The sequence below is a fragment of the Malus domestica genome, chromosome 17, assembly GCF_042453785.1.
Source record: "Malus domestica chromosome 17, GDT2T_hap1".
NCBI lineage: Eukaryota > Viridiplantae > Streptophyta > Magnoliopsida > Rosales > Rosaceae > Malus > Malus domestica.
The window spans coordinates 4,263,882-4,282,095 of NC_091677.1; the positions used below are offsets into that span (position 1 = coordinate 4,263,882).

Below are 18,214 nucleotides of genomic sequence, written 5' to 3' on the forward strand. Positions count from 1 at the left end.
AGAGTTTAAGATCCAGAATTTGAGAATCAGAGATGATCTCAATCCCACCGAGTCATGTTCATTTTTCATTTATAAGAACTTAAAAGATTAATTTGATAGGTAGCTGAGGATGAATTCACTTTTCAAGTAGGTTGTGCGCATGGTATGAGCAGTTATTGATAGTATAATAATGGTATAGTATATATAGAAAATTATTATTGAAACTCCACAAATTTAACTGTACACTTCTAATAAGAGTAATTTTCTTTCTAAATATAGAAAGTTTGGAGTGCACAATTAAATTTTTGAAGTGTCAATAATAGTTTTATATTTATATACTATCAATATAATAGAAATAAGTTATCAATCCACTATTAATACAGGTCATGCGCAATTCACGTGCATAACCCGCGTGCGCAGGAGAGAATTTCTGGGTAGATGAGTACCTTAACAAAGTTTAGGTTTTTGTTGGGAATGGGATTGGTTTCTAGGCTATTATAAATGGGCCACAAATTGGAAGCCCAATAATATAGTCTCCAACTCTGAATTATGGGATCCACAAAAATTGATAGATTTGGATATGGACCATGCTATCTCAAGCCCAACTGAAGAATAACCAAAACGCAGCGTTTTGCCACTCTGAACCGCCCAGTAGAGCGACTTCGACGTGACGATGTCGGCAGCTCGTTTAACCAATCGCCACTTGGACCGCATTCGGAGCTTCGAGCAGCAGGTGAGGTGACCCACTCCATCGCTCACCGCTCAATTCCAATTTCCAAATACCCGAAAACCCAAAAAAAGAAGAAAAAAAAATCTCGGTTCAGTTCTCTGTCTCTCTCCTCTTCGCAGCTCAGAGAGAGAGGGAGAGGATTGAGGACTCTGCCCATCTCTCACTTGAAAATTTAATTCGAAATCGCCCCCTGCAATCGGTAAGATCGTAACCCGCTTTTGTTTTTTCATGTTTGATTGTTTGACTTTTGATTTGGATCTTGCGGGGTTGATTTTCCGGAACTGGAGCTAAATATTTCAGATGGGGATTCTTTTTAGCTGTTAAAGTTTGGATCTTTTTCGAATTTTATGTAAATTATGGATTGTTTGATTATTTTAATTGGGGTTTTGGGGGTGCAGTAATTTTGTAATGTTTGGCTGATTCTTCTGAATGTTCTGGTTATTTGAACTCATAGATGTAATGGGTAGATGCATCTGTGATTAGTTTAATCCCAAAGTATAAAATGTGATTAGTTTATTGCAAGTGCGGTTTAAAAAAGTCCAGTTTCCTGATAAATTTACTGTGTGTTTTTCTTCAGGTCTGAGTTTTACTAATGCCTCAGTGTATCTTCATCATCTTTGCTTTGAGATACTGCTAAGTAATTTTAGTTAGTGATGATGTGTTAGTGAAACGGTGGTTGTGGTAAAAAAAAATGTGGAATTTTGCATCCAGCTGCATAGCTGGAAGTGTTGGATTGAAAAACGATCCTCTAAAGCCGACGCAAGCAGCTCTCGAATGTTCTGATGACGAGAGTTCTTCGGTTGTTGGCAGAGAGGAAGGACTAGAGTGCCCCATATGCTGGGAATCATTCAACATTGTTGAAAATGTGCCCTACGTTTTATGGTGTGGCCATACCCTCTGTAAGAATTGCATTCTGGGATTGCAATGGGCGGTTGTGAAATTCCCCACTTTACCGGTTCAGCTTCCGCTTTTTATCTCCTGCCCTTGGTGCAATCTATTGTCCTTCCGGCTCGTTTACAGGGGAAATCTCAGATTCCCTCGCAAGAACTACTTTCTTCTCTGGATGGTTGAGAGCATGAATGGTGATAGGGGGCCGAAATCTAGTTCTACCTTCTCTGGTGATAATCAGTCAGTCTGGCCGGCTAATGGAAATGTATCCGTCGGAACTCAAACGAGCCACGGTACCCACAGGAGGGGGCAACATATTCGCCATATTGAACAATCTGGGTCGAATCACAATCGTGGCCCTGTCAATAATTTCCTTAGTGTGGAGCGCTTGCATTCTTCGATTCGGAAGTCACTGTTTTTCTTCGTTCATTTGACAGCAAAGTTCCCACTGGTTGTCATATTTCTCCTGATCATCTTATACGTAATACCTGCCTGTGCAGCCATATTGGCATTGTACATAGTCATCACCGTCGTGTTTGCTCTCCCGTCATTTCTTCTTCTGTACTTTGCATATCCTAGTTTGGATTGGCTTGTCAGGGAAATCCTCACCTGAGGTGCTACCGACTTCTTTGTTCACAAGCACTATGAATACAACTTTGCTCCTACACATCGGTGGCGCCTTCTATCCGTACTTTTAGTATTCAATTTGACGACTTACCAGGTTCCAAGATGCAATGTTATTGCCGGAATCATTTCAGCTCGCATAGATGTTAGCTCGGGCATGTTAGTTTCGGAAATTTTGTTTCACGAAGATAACAGCCTCACGCTTTTTGCAATGCTCTTGCTAGAAATACAGTTTGATTAGGTTTTACAGTGTTTTGTTTGTATGAAGATTTGTGTTGAAATAAATATGTTTTGTAGTTTCTATTGCTTTTGCTGCAACATAGTTGTAGGTGATTAATCTGCGAGTAGTAGGTTTTGAATTTTTGGTTGCACATATTTCGAGACTTGGGAGCAGCCTCTCCATAAATGGGGGTAAGGCTAGTCGACAGTCACCTCTCCCAGACCCTGCGTAAAGCGGGAGCCTTGTGCACTGGGTACGACGACATATTTTTTGTAAGAGAGCTTTCGGGCTCGAGTCATTTGTATATGCTTGGCTTATTTGTTTCAATTCTCGCGATATTATGCTTGTAGTTGTTGAGATTGTAGGATGACGAGTTAGTTTTGATAAAATTTCAACGAAACAAACACGTTAGGGGCAAATGTAGGCGATTTACGGGGGCAAATGTAGGCGATTTACGCCTACATGCTAACGTTGTGTAAAAAGAAATGGACGGAATTACTCATTTTCCTCGAATTGCAACAATCAGTAAACTTTGAAGTTCAAAATCTCAAGCAAATGAAATTCATAATCTTGCTAAAGGTATAATTCCGTCGATGAAATTGATTCGAAACATGTCGATGCTTCCTCCTTTTCTCCTCAAGAAGTTGTTTATCAAGCCTGTCTATCCCTACTATCCACAATAAATCTAAAAATTCTTAGAAAATCCATACCAGACAATTGGACTGGATCCTCCACGTGTCAAAAGCACAACCTGGTATTGCAACCTATGACTCTGCATTATGTTATGTACCACTCCTCTCTTGGTGGTGCTGAAGACAAAGTACTAACAGAAGGTTTCAAAAAAGCAATGGCAGCCGTTGCCGTTTCTTCTCCAAAATCCTCCATTTTTCAGAACCCAATCTCTCGCAGGGAGCCAAGTTCCGGTCTTTTTGGCGGGTCCTTGAAGGGTTTTTGTTTTCAGTTGAGACCCGGAAACAAGAGCAGAGATCGCATCAATTTGGTGGTTGCTGCCACAAACTCCACCACCATCAGTGGCAGCAGAGGCCGCGGCGGCGACCGGTTTTACATCAACTTCACCGGGTTTCCTTTTCCACTGGGTCCTTTTCTCAACAGAAGCACTACTAGGACTGAGGTCAGCTCGTTTTATTCTTTGCTTTTATTCCAATTAATATACTCGTAGTTGTTTTCAGCAGATAATGGCTTAAAATTTGGTGGTTTTGGCTTATGACATGATATGTTTATGCTCGCACTGAAATTCTGATCTTCCAATGTTTTCGGTTTTCATGTCCTTTTTCTCTCTAGTAGAAGCATGTTTATTAGAGCTTTTCAGATAGTAAAAATCAATGAAGAGAGAAGCTTTCACAGTTGAATGTCCAAAACTTCAAAGACGGCCTTGTAGATTTTGAATCTTGGGGTGCTTTATTGGTTGAACAAGTTATGTATCGATCAAGTAATCAGGATACACAAAGCTATGATCTTTGAGTGCACAGCAAGTTTTTACTCTGGATGACCCGAGTGATTGTATGTTCATGTGAATTGTAGCTTTTGCAGTAAGTTTACTCTCTTTTCCGCGTGTTCGTAGGCTGTGAAAGGCTGCATATGGTTATTTGAGCAAGAGCAAGCATTAGGCTTCAGCAGTGTGTCAACCAACATTAGAATGACAGTCATCAAACTAAAATCCGGAGGATTGTGGGTCCATGCGCCCATCGCTCCGACCAAAGAGTGTATTCAGGTTATATTTTGCTTACAATTCTTTCCATTCATACCTTTTTCTTGCTGAATCTTCTCTGAGGATCCGCAAATTTCTGCATATCCGTGCTTTTGTTATCCAACTTTTCTTATATGAGTGATCCTGTCTCTTGCCAGCTTCTGAAAGAGTTAGGGGCTCCCGTAGAATACATAGTTCTGCCTACATTTGCTTATGAGCACAAAATTTTTGTTGGTCCGTTCTCTAGAGAGTTCCCTCGAGCTCAGGTATGGGTGGCACCAAGGCAATGGAGTTGGCCTTTGAATCTCCCGCTGGAGTTTTTTGGGATCTTTCGTGCTAAAACCTTAAAAGACGAGGATTTTTCCACTCCATGGGCTGATGAGATTGAGCAGAAAGTTCTCAGTTCACCAGAAGTTGGTAATGCAAAGTGCAAAAGTTCCATCCGAGACTTCATTTTTATAAAGCAATTGCAAAAACTCATTTTCTTGTGGATATTCAGGTATCGGGCCATATGTGGAGGTAGCTTTCTATCATAAGCGTTCCAGAACTCTACTGGTAACCGATGCTGTAATTTTTGTGCCAAGACAGCCACCTGATTGTATCAGCAAAGAATCCTTGTTGGCATCTGCAAAGAATGGCTTGGCGGTAAAACTTCTTAGTAAAGGAAAAGAAGTATCTCAAGAACCAGTAGTTGACAACAAGATGAACCGTCAAAAAGGTAGAATCTCCATTCCTCCATTCCAATCCGAAATTTCATTATGGCGTCATTTTTGGTAAAATGGTAATCCAATTGGAGAGTTATCATGTATGTTTTGCTGAAAAAAGTTTTGAATAAAACGAACTTTTCGGTGTAGGATGGGAAAGAATGGTTCTTCAAATTTTGTTTCTTGGTCCATCAAATCTGTTGGAGCCGAATGCTAGCTTTGCTCAGATGTCACAGAAGCTGATTGTTTCACCCATTGTAAAGACTCTTGTCTTCAGCAAAGTTCCTGAAAAGGTAGTTGAACCATTCTGATTGTATTCAGTTTAGCTCGTCTTTTGGTATGCAAACTAGTTAGTGAAATCGCCAAATGTTATTCCTAACGAAGGGACATAGGCGTGGTTAAATGATATTTAGACATCCTTTTTCGGTGTGTGTGTGTGTGTGTGTGTGTAATAACCAGATCAATACTCTGCTTGTATGCATTTATCAAACAAAGATGACAAGAAATTGTTGGAACTTATATGCATTTCGGCACTATGACCATTTGTGTCTCAAAGCATTTTTCATACTTCAGGTCAGGGATTGGGTTGATGGAATCGTGCAGGACTGGAGGTTCAAGAGAATAATCCCTGCTCATTTTGCAGCACCAATCAACGCAGGCAGGTCTGATTTGTTAGCTGCATTTGCCTTTCTGGATGACCTTCTGGATGAGCCTTATGTCACTCGCCCATCACTCTCTCTTCTCTTCACATCACTATTGGGAAAGGCCGCGAGCTACTTCCCTCCCGATGACATGAAGACTTTATCATCCCTCGATCAGTTTTTGGTCTCGGTTGGAGCTGTGAAAAAGACCGTCTCAGGGCGCAAACGATGACATTACATGGTATGCAACATGCAAATTTTCCGGCGGAGACTTCACCTGTTGAATTTACTTACTCATGAATGGTTATGAATCATAATGTTTTTGTTATTTAACATCCTAAAGTTGTATTCAATTACTTGTAGTGGAAGATTGCATGATATTATAGTACAGAAGCAACAGGTGCGATACAAAGTTTCTTCTTGTGTTTTACTTCGAATACATCGCATCATAATAGCGTGTTACTAATTTATGTGTTATAATAGGGGTAAGCGACATAGTTGATAGGTCAAAAATTTAAGATATAATGTTAATAAATAGATTCATGCGTTATGACATGAATGAATTAGAAATACTATGTGGCTACGTAACAGTCACACACAAAAATTTCTTGAAATTTAAAAAAAAAGAAAAAAAAAGTTTATTGGTAGTACTTTGTATTAATAGGCATCTATTTTTGTTATTCATTAATAGGATGCTGAAAATGTAAGATCTCACGTCGTCCAGGGGAGTGGATTATGTAAGTCATATATATTTTCATCTCTACCTAGCATGAAATTTTTTGGGAGCTCACTGGCTTCCATCGAAACTCCGAAGTTAAGCGAGAAATGGGCTAGAGCATTCCAAGAATGGGTGACTCACTGGGAAGTTGCTCGTGAGTTCCCGGAAACAAAACCGTGAGGGCGTGGTCGGGACCTAAAGTGGACAATATCATGCTACGGTGGAGTCGAGCTGGGGATTTGGTGGGGGCTTGGGCCGATTAAGCGAGAAATGAACTAAAACATTCCCAGAATGAGTGACTCACTGAAAAGTTGCTCAGCGGGTTACGGGAACAGAAGGACCCACAAGCGTCAAATTCAAGAGCATAAGCTGAAATTTATGAGTACTCCATAGTCTACCATAAAATGGAGAAAACTCTAACGTTTAATCAATAATAATATGAATAATTTGAATTAAAACTCCAATTTAGGCCTTTATATAGACGTTAATTCTAATAGTAATTTACTCAAAACTTAAACATTCCAAAACCTATTCAAACAACCTGAATATTCTAACGATATGCCTTTTTATATTTTATTACAAAATAAAATACTTTATAGTTGAATGCGAATTTTCTTTCTTACGTCATCTCTCGTCAATAATCCACCGTTGTCTTTTCTTTAATTTTAGCCACTTAATCTACATCAAAATCTGAGCCAACTTTAGATATGAACTGTTTTATCTTAATTTTCTCATTGACGACATATTAATTATAAGATAGAAGAATGGTATGCAGGCACATATAACTTGGTAATTTTGTCAATTGTCATGATATTCAATAGGCAAAAGCTTCAAGGAAAGCAGCAATCATGAAGCCAGTTGTTTCAATAGATTATGGGAATATTTCCCTCCAATTGATAACTTAAGGACTAATTAATTATCTGAAAGAGACTAATGAATTATGATTAGGACATTGATACTTGAATATGGAACAAATCTACTTTATCGTTCGAAGGTCAACTCCGCAACCAAATTCTTCTGCCAACTGCATTTAGCTTCTGGAGAATGATTATTAGGTGTTGATTGATGTAGGTGTCACAGAAGGTTTCAACTTTCAACCTTCTTAATAAAAATGCAAGTGAATCATAGAAAAACACTACGTAGTTCATACAAAAAGCACATACTGATACTTCTTACATGATTGCAAGAAGCACTACAAGTTCTTTTTGAACTAAAAACATTTTCTCTAAATGCGTTTTTAAACATTTTAAAAGTGCTTCTAAACGAGTCATAATTGTTATAAGATGAAAAAAAAGTTCGGAAACAAAACACTAATTGAACCAGTTACAAAACTTTGATCAAAAGCAAAACAGGAGAGATGCTAAAACGCCAATAAAGGGGCACTAAATAGTGATTCGTACAATTTATCATTTGTAAATTGTCCCTTCATTTGTTTTCATGATTAAAAATTTGTAACCAGTTCTTTTAGCTTGTAATACATATTTTTTAGTCAAAAGAGTGGGAGAGAAACGAAGGTGACTTTTTCTTAATTACTCTATTGTCTCTTGGCCCTTTTTATGCTTTAACTTTGCTCCAAGTTTGGGTATTGCTTTACATCAAGCTTTAACACACACTTTTCCTCTGTCGTGGGGAACATGGGGACAAAGTCGTAATGCCTCGAGTCCGCAAGATGACTTTGAACCGTCGATGAAGTGAATTTTACTTAAACATGCGTGTGTAAAATGATTGTGAACTCTTAATGAAATAAGAACACTGACCACACTTTGTTTCTGAATTTTGAGAATTAAGAACCGACCTTTTGTTTGTTTAAAAGATAAAATTAATAAAGAAATTATTATATCACTTGCTACACCTTGATATAATATTATTTAGTCAATGTAGATATATTCCATAACTTTTATTTAATCGTACCTAACTTTGATATGATTGAAATATGTAACTCCAATCAATTCAACTGAACAAGGATCCTCTCCAGATCTTTTTTGTGAGAATTTTCTTTGGATTTTCTTTGTGAGAATCCTAGGGATCCTTAAATTGTGTTAGTTCATCGTACATCGTGTAGCCAGTTTTCGTCAGGTACTATTCATATTTAATTTTAAATAAAAGTATTTAAAATAATTTCTGACCACACGATGTATAATGAACGGATACGATTGGAGGATTCTTAGAATTTTCACAAGAGAATTCAAAGAGGATCATCCTCATTCAATTCAACTACCCTAAAAATTATGCTAAATTATTATATTTAGTCCTCTTTTTTTTTTAGTCAAACGATAGATTTTGTTAGATTAGATAATAGATTAGTCACCGACAGGATTCGAACTTACATCGTCATGCAAGTGCACGACTTCTTTCCACCACTGTAGTACATAACCACTTGCATAAAGTTTAATAGTTAGAATCCCCAATTTATAAACATATATAGTTTTTTCAGGGAGACCCCATGATTTTCTTGTAGAAATCTACAAAACTAAGTAGACGTGGTGGCAATGCATGTCGAATTTCTCATTAGAATGTGTATGGTATTTGATTAAGTTTGGTTTTTTTTTCTTTCATATGAGTTTAAATTCTTCGTTTTAAATTAAAATAGTTTAAACTATTGATTGTAAAAAAAAAAATCAACAAACAGGTTAGCGTTTCAATAATAAATTCTATATGTTTATCATGAAAGCAATTTTGATGTGGAAAATAATAATTAATCGACCCTCTCATGATGAGTTGATGTGTATAATCCCACTAAAGGGATGAAATGACAATCATAAATTTCTTAATTGGATTTTAAGCATCATCTTTATTCTCAATCACATTATTAAATTGTTTAATTATATCAATATGATCAACAATGAGGGAAAATTACATTGCTGTGACATTTGCGCACATTTCAAAACTTATCATTTAAAAAATTTTAAATTTAAATTTGATTTTTTATTCAACAACTACCTCTCATGAATTTTGTAAAGTTCAGTTAAATGTTATATGTTACGGTCGATTATTTAAAAGAAAAAAATGGTTACGAGTAATCTTTCATCTCTTTTGGATAAATAGTTACGTTATGTTATCATTTTTTTTTTAGAAAAACTAATGAAAAAGGTTTGAAAACTTTGAGTTTTAATGATAAGGACAAAATAAAGGGTAAAGTGAATAGTACCAGGATTGACTTTTTAGTGTAAAAATGTGGTTTTTCGTTAAAGTGAACAGTAACATGTGCTTTTCGTTAAAGTTCCCTTTTTTTTTGGGCAATTTAGTTAGGTGACCATTTTGTTTCTTCTTTTTGGGGTAAGTAAGTTACCATTCTTATTGGTAAGGTATCTTGATTTGTTAATTATAGAAACCAAAACAAATTTTAATTCAAATAAAATAGAAGCAAAATATGTTAGCTTAGCAACAAAGTAAAGTAAATAGAACCATAATATACATATATGGTAAAGATACCTTCAAAAATTGATTGTGCAAAATCCAATGTTTTTCATACCAAACAAACCCTATTTCTCCCTACTAAGGCAATAAAAATCCAACTTTAATTTTGTTTGGCAAGAAGTCCAAGGACAAAGATCCTCTCTGAATCCTACTATTCAAAGCCTAAGGATTAGGCAATTCGAACCATTCAAATTGAATCTGACGGTTTTCATTGATTCATTCAACTTACTCACAACACAAACTAAAAACTCTGATTTCTCTTTCATATATAAACTAAGGGCTCGAATTTTCTGGTTCTTCGACTCCGAACAGTAAGGTCCGGAGATAATCCAAATTCGAAGTCCAAAGCTTCTACAAGCAATCCATCATACAAAGCAAACAACTTTCACAAAAAAAATCACAAATCAATTTGAGTTAGGATTTAGGATTTTGGAACTTTCCCCCAAAAATATAATCTTTGTTTCAACAAAAAAATTAGAGTGGGACCAAAACCAAATTCCCCCCACTTTTTTTCCCTCTCTTGTATTTCCCTGGATTCTATAACAGACGCGTTAAGCGCCGAGAAAAAAACCCCACCAAACCAAAACCAGAAGAAAACTAGAAACAGTTGCTTGCACGATCTCTGAAGCAAAATCCTTCACACCCAAAAAAGCAAAGAGCAAAAAGGAGTGGCCTTTACTCCCTCTCTCTCTCTCCTCCTTTTGCTTCCTCCACGAGCAGGCCTCGTTCATTCATTCATCCGTAACCTTTTTCTTCGCTTTCTGTTGAGTAGCAGACGATAAAAAGGTATGCTTTCTCTCTCCTCTCTCTCTCTCTCTCTCTCTCTAGTCGTATCTGAATCTATGAGAACCCTATTTCAATCACTTTTTGGCACAAAATGCTAGATGGGTTTTAGTCTTTGACAGAAATCATGAACTGGGTTCTATTAATGATTTTGGTATTGGGTTTTGTGTAATCAAAGCTTCCACTGAGCTCTCATATCTGGGTGCGTCTTTGTTTTCTTAATCCTTAGAGGTTTGGGGATTGTTTCTGGGTTTTGTCCATTGCCTTGCTTGGTTATGAAGTCCGTGTTTTTTTAATCGACTTATAAATTCAATTTCTGGCGATCGGTTTGGAATTGCATAATGTTATGATCATGGGTAATTTATTATTGGTCGTAAAGTTGGGAGGTTCAAGCTAATTTTCTGCTACTTCAATTAGTTTTTCCCTTTGAATGTAACGCAAAAGTTGCTGCTTTTTAGTTTGTCTTCTCCTCATCTAAAAAATTAATTGAATGACAGCCTTTTCTGGGATTTCTTCTTCAGCCGAATCGTCGTTTTTGGCATTGGAATTGGTTGTTAGTGGATTGTTTGATAATTAGGATGCTAGTTCAGATGCCAGTTGATTTTTGTTACCGATTTCTTCTGTTAATGTTTCTTTTTTGGTTTCCTCTCCCATTAATATCTTGCCAATTCTTTCAAATGTACTTTTTTATAATGAAAGGGTGACAATGGAGTATGCGAATTAAACTACACATAAGTCTACTACAATAGTAGCCTTACTCTTTAAACCCGCACGAAGCTGTTAAAAAGAACCAAAACCCTGAGATTAGCCATCAACTACAAAGTAGGCTACTTACTTCCCGCTCAGTGCGATTAGAATTGGCTAACTCTCCAATAACACAGTGCCACTTCATTATGCGATAACAAAGTGATTATATTACTGCCTTTTGTGTTTAAGTGGATTAAGATGGCATAGTAGGTTTTAAATTAAAAAAAATGTCTGATGCTCTGGTCTTAAACCTTCAAAAATGTTAAAATCAACTTGAATATCTAATTTTATATATACTGTTGGGCAGGGCAGATTACTGTTTATTTCACTGCAGAACTTGGTACTACAGATGTTTGTAATTTGATCTCGATGTTTAATAAATCATACCAAACTGAGTTTATGTATACGTATTATTGATCTCACTTAGCGGCCTTGTAAATGCGTAACCTTTTATACCTTTCACCAGGTTTACACATTGTTAAAATTTCTTCCTTCTTGAAGCTATCTGTAATTGCTAATTGCAATAAAAAGTTGTAATCTACACCATTTTAATTTTGTTTTTTTGCAGGTTTTCAGGATTATCTGTTCTGAGATTCGTCTGAAATATCTCACTCCTTCCAATGGATGATTTGAGTATCAACTTACCAGTGACCCGTGAAATAACAAAACCAGAGGAGCGTAATCCAAGAAGAAATTCTACAGGGAAAATATTCTCGTTAAACACTGGAGAAAAAATTCCTCGTTATCTCAGAGCTTCTACTGGTTCCTGTCATGACTATTGTAAATATGGGAGGAAACATGAAGAGGAAGTGAAGGTAAGATGTCCTATAAAGTCCGTACCAAGAAGGCTTCCAACAAAATCACCTAGTACCCAAAATTCAGAAGAGAGTATGGTTATTCCAGAGAGGAAGAATGTCTCAGTGGTGAAGATTAAACCCTCGCCGGATTTGAAGACTCTTTTGCCTGATTTGAAAACCCTTTTACCTGATACCTGTAACGTTACCAAGCAGCAAGTGTCAAAAAAATTGACTGACAGCCAAAGTTCTGTTGGGAGTGTGCCTCTGGCCGAGAGTAAGAAGACATCATCAGCCAAGCCGAAATTGTCATCCTGTTTGAAACCCCATGTCAACGCTGCGCCTAAAACCATGAAGCAGGAAGTTTCATCCTCTTCTGACTCATGTTCCAAACCCCATATCTCTGTTGCGCCTAAAATCATGAAGCAGGAAGGTTCATCCTCTTCTGATTCATGTTCCAAAACCCATGTCCCTGCTGCACCTAAAATCATGAAGCACGAAGCTTCATCCTCTTCTGATTCATGTTCCAAACCCCATGTCTCTGCTGCGCCTAAAATCATGAAGCAGGAAGTTTCGCCATCTCCTGATAAGCTGGAAGTGTCTTCAAAGAACGGTTCGATAGGACCTAAGGAAAAGAACTTGTCTGCGAAGCATGTCACTTGTTCGAAGCCCAAATCTTTGGCAGTGAAAGAGGTACCCTCTCCTGATACCTCAAGAGGTTTAACTGCTCCAAGAAACCGTAATTCAATGATAGGCCAAAGGACAGGGACCTCTTTCAAGATAAAATCTTCAGCTTTGAAGCAAGTGTCTTCTCCTGAATCTGCAGGGGGTTTAAAAGGCAAATCAAACAGTGATGGCAAGATAGGCAAAAGGACCGGAGCATCCTTAGTGACCTTGAAAAGAGTATTGTCGTCCCCAAGAGCATCATTGTCCCCCAAACCTTCTCTCAGGAGAGTTGCAAGCTTAAAAGCACGGCAGAACAGGCCCGTGAACGTTGTGTCTCCTCTTAAGAACCAGAACAAGACCAGAAAAGCTCAACCTAAGCAAGTCAACAGTGATGAGGTACAAGAGAAGACCTTGTATGTCATTAAGGTTGAAACTGAGAATAGCAAACCTCCGGAATCTGATCAAAACAGAAATTGTGAAGTTGAACCATCACCGCATTCAGCGTCGTCAACACCCAAGTCTGTATCTGTCCAAAACTCTCTGTTCTTTTCATCCCATGAAGGAGAAGATCAAGGGTCTGGTTATACAATGAGCGAAACAGAAGTTAGCTCTTTTTCAGAAGACAATGAAGTTGACCATATTGACAACGCAGAGATCCTAGGCGAGGATGGCAAAGGGAAACCCAGAAAGTCTGGGATGGTTTGTTCTGAAGACAAGGATGGCGAAACTTTAAAACTCAGGAGGGGAAAGGTTGTCGACATACAATCTGAGAATTCTAATCCAAGGAGGCTCAAATTCAGGCGAGGAATAGTGTTGGGAGATAACCAAAATGTCAAAGCTGTTTCCCTAAGGCGAAGCTTTAAGAAGAGAGGTGTCGGTGCTGATACAGTTGGTACCGAACCTGGTGCAGAAAAGGTGGTTTTGAGACATCAAGATGTTCATGGAAAGAAAGATGAAAAAGGTTTGTTCAACAACGTGATCGAAGAGACAGCAAGTAAACTTGCTGAAACCAGGAAGAGTAAGGTCAAGGCATTGGTTGGTGCTTTCGAAACAGTGATCTCACTCCAAGAGCACAAGCCTTCTGCAAACGCAGTCGCTTGAGCTGGGAAAAGAACAATGGAGTGCGAGAATCTGAGTTAAACAGGCTTATGGATCTGCAAAACCGTAAAGGTAGCTTGCTCCCATTAGCGTTGGATGGCCTCGACGCAGATTTGAATGCGAGTCTAGCATGCTTAGAACTTAAGACACCTCCATTGTTTTTTTGTGGAGAGTATGCATTTTCTTCCTTTTTCTCGAGTTTCATACCAGATACATGTTTGACTGTGAATAAAACAACTATATATAATCTATGACCATCATATATTGAAGGACAAGAAAAATTGCAGAGCTGCTTGCTGATTAGTTGTAATATCCTTTAGCTTTGTTCTTAAAGTTACTATTAACTGTAATTGTGGTTGTTGGGTTTGACAGACTGGTTTGCTGGATTTAGATTTTCACTTCTCATCAACGATCACCACTCACACACGCATGGGCGGCTAACTTTAGTATTCGAGAAGATCAAGCTAATAGTGTGCCAATGTCCATGGAATCATATCACTCTTCCGATTTTCCCCCTCAACTTTGAGTTGATTTTAACCCGCATAATCTTTCAAGATGTGTCAATTTGTCCCCCAAGTGCCAATTTATCACATCTTCATTTAGTTTTTCCTACTTAAATGAAAGAATATAACCTACAATTGGACGGGATCAGAATATGCACTCAACCAAATTGAAAGTCTAATAAGATAATTAAAAAAATGAAATAATTTATTTATGCACACTAATTTTCTCTTTCTGCACACCTTGGTTATTTTTAGTGTCAACTAATTTATTTAATCAAATTACCTTAATTAGTAATTGTAGATTGTGATGATTACTAGCCAATTAGTCGGTGGTATTGTCACGTAGTTAGTGTAGTGACGTGTTAAGTTATACTAATTGAACAACGTATAATAACTCGTTAAGTTACTTTGGGCTATGTTTGGGAAAAAAAAGTGATGTTCCAAAGAGAAAAATAGCATGAGGAAACTTTTTTCTTTTCAATTTCAAAATTCGTGTGCTGTTTAACTACAGAACACTTTAAAATAGATGAGCAAATTTGCACTCTTAAAATGAAGCTAAAGCAAAAGAGAAATGCTTAGAGGACTTTCTCAAAATTCAAAAACGAGATTTTCTAAGTAATGTTAGTTCGAGAATTAATATCAAAATATAAAATAACAAAAAATTCACGAAAAGTCGACTTCCAGTAGCCGCTTGACATTGTTCAAAGCAAAAAGCTTTCTTGCCAGAGGAAATTTGTGCGGGAAGAATATTTTTTTGGCGCTTTTTGCGGGGAAATTTTAAACTTTCCACCGGCAGTAAGACTGTAAAACAATGGGCGTCGCTTGTCTTTTCACGGCTGAATGACAAGTAAGACACTGCGGCCCCCACTGCACAATCCGCAAAGCCGCCACCTCCGTCTGCAGTACGTGGCGCGAAGTTGTTCGTTGTCGTCGCCCATAAAGCAACGGCTGGTCGATGTAACAATTTCCCCACAGCAAATCAAATTCTTTATCTTTCGATTCTCTCTCTACCAGATACCATTTTGGGCTTGCCATGCCATCAGTGCCTCCGTCACTGTATTTTTTCTCTGGACGATTTTGCCCCTGAAGCAGACCCAAATTTCCCGCTGCTTCCTTGGTTGCGAAATGTAAATTTCTTCAATCTCCTTTTATCTTTCTTCTGTTACTTGTGAAAACCCCGATTTCTTTTCGATTCTGCAGAGATGGGATTTCTAGGGTTTTGGAGCCATGGTTGAAGGGGGGGTTTTTGATCTGCGGATGTCTGCTGTACGGCGACTGATGAAGCTTTCTGCATCCAATTCATTTATGAGGTGACGGCTGAGGTGAGAAATTGGGTCCTCATTTCATGTTAATTACGATCTAGTCCACTCTGAGCTGCTTTCCCTCCGTTGCAGTGGGATTTTGATATGATCTAGGATTTTGCAGGTTCTTAGTTTTCCCTTAATTTTGCTTTTTTTTGCGCCAAAGTTGTAAACTTCGTACAAGATTAATGTGGTTTTTGTTTGGATTAAGTAGTTGCTTAAATTTGTGGTAGATTTTATTTAAAAGCTTTGATATTTTATATGGTGGCTTGCGGATTTAATGATTTGGAAATGAGTGACATGCATTCAGAATTCTTGTTGCTAAGATTTCTAGTTAGACTATAAACTGGGTAATTATCGTTGATCCGAAAAGCATGTAAATCTTTGAGATTCTAATGTTAAAATTGAACATGTATTCTGCTATTTGGCTGAAATCGATAGTTTGTGCGTGCTTATGTTATTTTTATAGCTTAGTGAAACACAGGGATTTGAGTTTTTAATCTCACTAGGTGGATGAAATGATTCTGTAGAGAAGTTAGACCTTAAATTGGTGGTGTTTGCTGCTGCGAAATACCTCAAGGTTCTCAGATACTGTAGTTTGGATGCGTGCGTATTGTATTTACAGGCTCATGAATCTCAGGGTTTGAGATTGTTGTGTTTTTCAATCGTTATAGGTGGATGAAATGATTCTTACAAAGCAGTATCGTTGCATCCACTCAGCAAGCTGTCGTTGCACAAAAGGTCATCTAAGTGAAGATGTGTTATTCCTTGTATTCCGACAGTTGAATTGGAATCCCAAGTTGATTGCTACATTTTCCCTCGTTTGCAAATGGTTTGATGATCTTGCCAAGCGTGTGCTGTGGAAGGAATTTTGCCGAACAAGAGCACCGAAGATGATGCTTGATCTTCAGTCTGGTGGGAGTCACAGTGTAGATGGGAACTGGAGGGCACTCGGGAAGCTTCTTATTTACTGTACAGGATCTAAGAAAGGTGGCCTCTTTAACAGTATTCAAATCCCTGGTCACTCTGTTTACAGGACCAGGTTCTCTAGGACGTCAGGGAAGAGCTTTCTTTTACCACAATGCAGAACAGATGTTTTGTATGTGTCTGACCCCTGTGAACATCTTGACCAAGGTGAAGAGGGAGATGTGGGTTTTTTCCGCGGAGTTTTCAAGTCCTTCTCGATGTCCAAGGTTCGGAAGATGTTGATTAAGAAGGCGGCCCAACTTCATCCGACAGAGGTGTGCCCTTACTGTAAGGCTAAGTTATGGAGCATGTTGCAAGCCAAAATGATACCGCAGAGTGCCAGCTGCAGATTGGGAGCCTATGAGGATTGCATTGAGTATTTTGTTTGCCTCAACGGACATATGCTCGGGATCTGTACACTGCTACCTATATCTGATTCAGAAGAGGCATCAGAGTTGGAGTAATAGTCAAAATAAAAAAGAGGTACTCCTTTCCACCTAGAACTTCTACATTTTCGTTCTTGGAAATCAAGTTATATGTATGCTCCCATATGTGAAATTTATGTACCCATGTACCCTGTTCATTAAGAAAGAAAACCATGAGATTATGTTTTAGTACTTGCTTCGAACAATCTTTCCACTCCAAGACCCCAGTGATTATTTGTCCTTTCTTTTTGCTGGACTCGTGATTATATCTTTTCCTTTCCCTTGTGTTTTGGGCAGGCAGGTTCCGTGTAGCGTAGGTTGGAAAGGTCGGACGTATGATGAGTTCTTATTGGCTTGTGTATGTGGAAGTGGAAAGCAACCATTCAATCCCATTGAGGCATTGAAGATACTGTGTAAGTGGGTTAGCCATTTCTTTTTCCGTTGTACTTCAAATCAAATGTAGTCGCTGAACTATGTAATTGGATATGTACATTTATGTATGCTCCATTTGTGTAATGTGAGTCGCTTATTGGTTTGGTTTGTGCAACAATTTACATATTCGTTCATGGTTTTCGTATAATTCACGAAAGTTGACTGTCGCGTAACTTGCGATAGTTAGCTGACTCCTTCGTATAATTTACAGACATCACAGCTTCATTTACGAACTTGGAACACCTTTGCATAGTTTACGAATGTGGACTATCTTCGCATGACTTACGAAAGTGGATTGACTCTTTTCGTAACTTTACGAATGTGGACTATCTTCCCATGACTTATGAAAGTGGATTGACTCTTTCCGTAACTTTACGAATGTGGACTATCTTCGCATGACTTACGAAAGTGGACTGACTCTTTTTGTAACTTGCGAATGTTAGTTAGACTCCTTCGCATAATTTACAAACGTCACAAAATAATTTATGAACTTGGAGCACTTTCGCATAGTTTACGAATGTGGAACTTACGAACGTGAAACACTTTCACACAGTTTACGAACGTGGTGGACTGACGCATAATTTACGAAAGTGGGCTGACACATTCACATGGTTTACAAAAGTTGACTGACACATTTGTATAACTTACGAAAGTGGACTAACAAAGTTATCTCTGCTTATGTCTAGACTGCATGTCTATAGGCTGCATACTTGCACCTATGTTAGTTTAGGTTTATATATATAAACCAACATTGACAATTGTGCACCTGCATCTATACATACATACATATATATATATATATATATATATATATATATATATATATATATATATATATATATATATATATGCACATTTTTACCAACACTA

The 18,214-nt window shown here is 37.9% G+C and overlaps 4 protein-coding genes across 12 annotated transcripts; all 4 read left to right on the forward strand.

The window, feature by feature from the left end:
- The first annotated feature begins 772 nt into the window (after positions 1–772).
- LOC103404489 (uncharacterized) lies at positions 773–5,906 on the forward strand. Of its 2 annotated transcripts, XM_008343406.4 has the most exons (7): positions 773–908; positions 3,155–3,573; positions 4,024–4,173; positions 4,308–4,566; positions 4,649–4,867; positions 5,004–5,146; positions 5,427–5,906. In XM_008343406.4, the coding sequence occupies exons 2-7, from the start codon at positions 3,208–3,210 to the stop codon at positions 5,724–5,726; spliced, it is 1,437 nt and encodes a 478-aa protein (XP_008341628.1). In that variant the 5' UTR covers positions 773–908; positions 3,155–3,207; the 3' UTR covers positions 5,727–5,906. The 2 variants fall into 2 exon arrangements, with proteins under 2 accessions (XP_008341628.1, XP_070673696.1); XM_070817595.1 differs by lacking the exon at positions 773–908 and having other exon boundaries at positions 2,783–3,573.
- Positions 1,401–2,524, forward strand: LOC103404488 (uncharacterized). The gene has a single exon (XM_070817596.1). The coding sequence runs from the start codon at positions 1,401–1,403 to the stop codon at positions 2,208–2,210; it is 810 nt and encodes a 269-aa protein (XP_070673697.1). The 3' UTR covers positions 2,211–2,524.
- A 4,264-nt stretch (positions 5,907–10,170) lies between the features above and the next one.
- On the forward strand, positions 10,171–14,029 carry LOC139193851 (uncharacterized). 3 transcript variants are annotated; one of them, XM_070817599.1, is made up of 2 exons: positions 10,171–10,415; positions 11,736–14,029. In XM_070817599.1, exon 2 carries the CDS (start codon positions 11,780–11,782, stop codon positions 13,718–13,720), a length of 1,941 nt encoding a protein of 646 aa, XP_070673700.1. In that variant the 5' UTR covers positions 10,171–10,415; positions 11,736–11,779; the 3' UTR covers positions 13,721–14,029. The 3 variants fall into 3 exon arrangements, with proteins under 3 accessions (XP_070673700.1, XP_070673698.1, XP_070673699.1); XM_070817597.1 differs by having other exon boundaries at positions 10,180–10,415; positions 11,728–14,029; XM_070817598.1 differs by lacking the exon at positions 10,171–10,415 and adding an exon at positions 10,472–10,614 and having other exon boundaries at positions 11,728–14,029.
- A 1,158-nt stretch (positions 14,030–15,187) lies between these two features.
- Positions 15,188–17,447, forward strand: LOC139193852 (EID1-like F-box protein 2). 6 transcript variants are annotated; one of them, XM_070817603.1, is made up of 5 exons: positions 15,188–15,347; positions 15,421–15,542; positions 16,031–16,101; positions 16,196–16,970; positions 17,210–17,447. In XM_070817603.1, the coding sequence occupies exon 4, from the start codon at positions 16,205–16,207 to the stop codon at positions 16,949–16,951; it is 747 nt and encodes a 248-aa protein (XP_070673704.1). In that variant the 5' UTR covers positions 15,188–15,347; positions 15,421–15,542; positions 16,031–16,101; positions 16,196–16,204; the 3' UTR covers positions 16,952–16,970; positions 17,210–17,447. The 6 variants fall into 6 exon arrangements, 5 of the variants coding, with proteins under 5 accessions (XP_070673704.1, XP_070673702.1, XP_070673703.1 ...); XR_011578365.1 differs by lacking the exon at positions 16,031–16,101 and having other exon boundaries at positions 15,421–15,645; XM_070817601.1 differs by lacking the exon at positions 16,031–16,101.
- Positions 17,448–18,214: the final 767 nt, after the last annotated feature.

Bases quoted from the DNA above. Each gene is read 5' to 3' on its own strand.
- LOC103404488 (XM_070817596.1), top strand. From the start codon at position 1,401: ATGTGGAATTTTGCATCCAGCTGCATAGCTGGAAGTGTTGGATTGAAA.
- LOC103404489 (XM_008343406.4), top strand. From the start codon at position 3,208: ATGACTCTGCATTATGTTATGTACCACTCCTCTCTTGGTGGTGCTGAA. The intron at 4,567-4,648 runs GTAATGCAAAGT...GTGGATATTCAG, and splicing joins TCTCAGTTCACCAGAAGTTG to GTATCGGGCCATATGTGGAG. The intron at 5,147-5,426 runs GTAGTTGAACCA...TTCATACTTCAG, and splicing joins TCAGCAAAGTTCCTGAAAAG to GTCAGGGATTGGGTTGATGG.
- LOC139193851 (XM_070817599.1), top strand. From the start codon at position 11,780: ATGGATGATTTGAGTATCAACTTACCAGTGACCCGTGAAATAACAAAA.
- LOC139193852 (XM_070817603.1), top strand. From the start codon at position 16,205: ATGATTCTTACAAAGCAGTATCGTTGCATCCACTCAGCAAGCTGTCGT.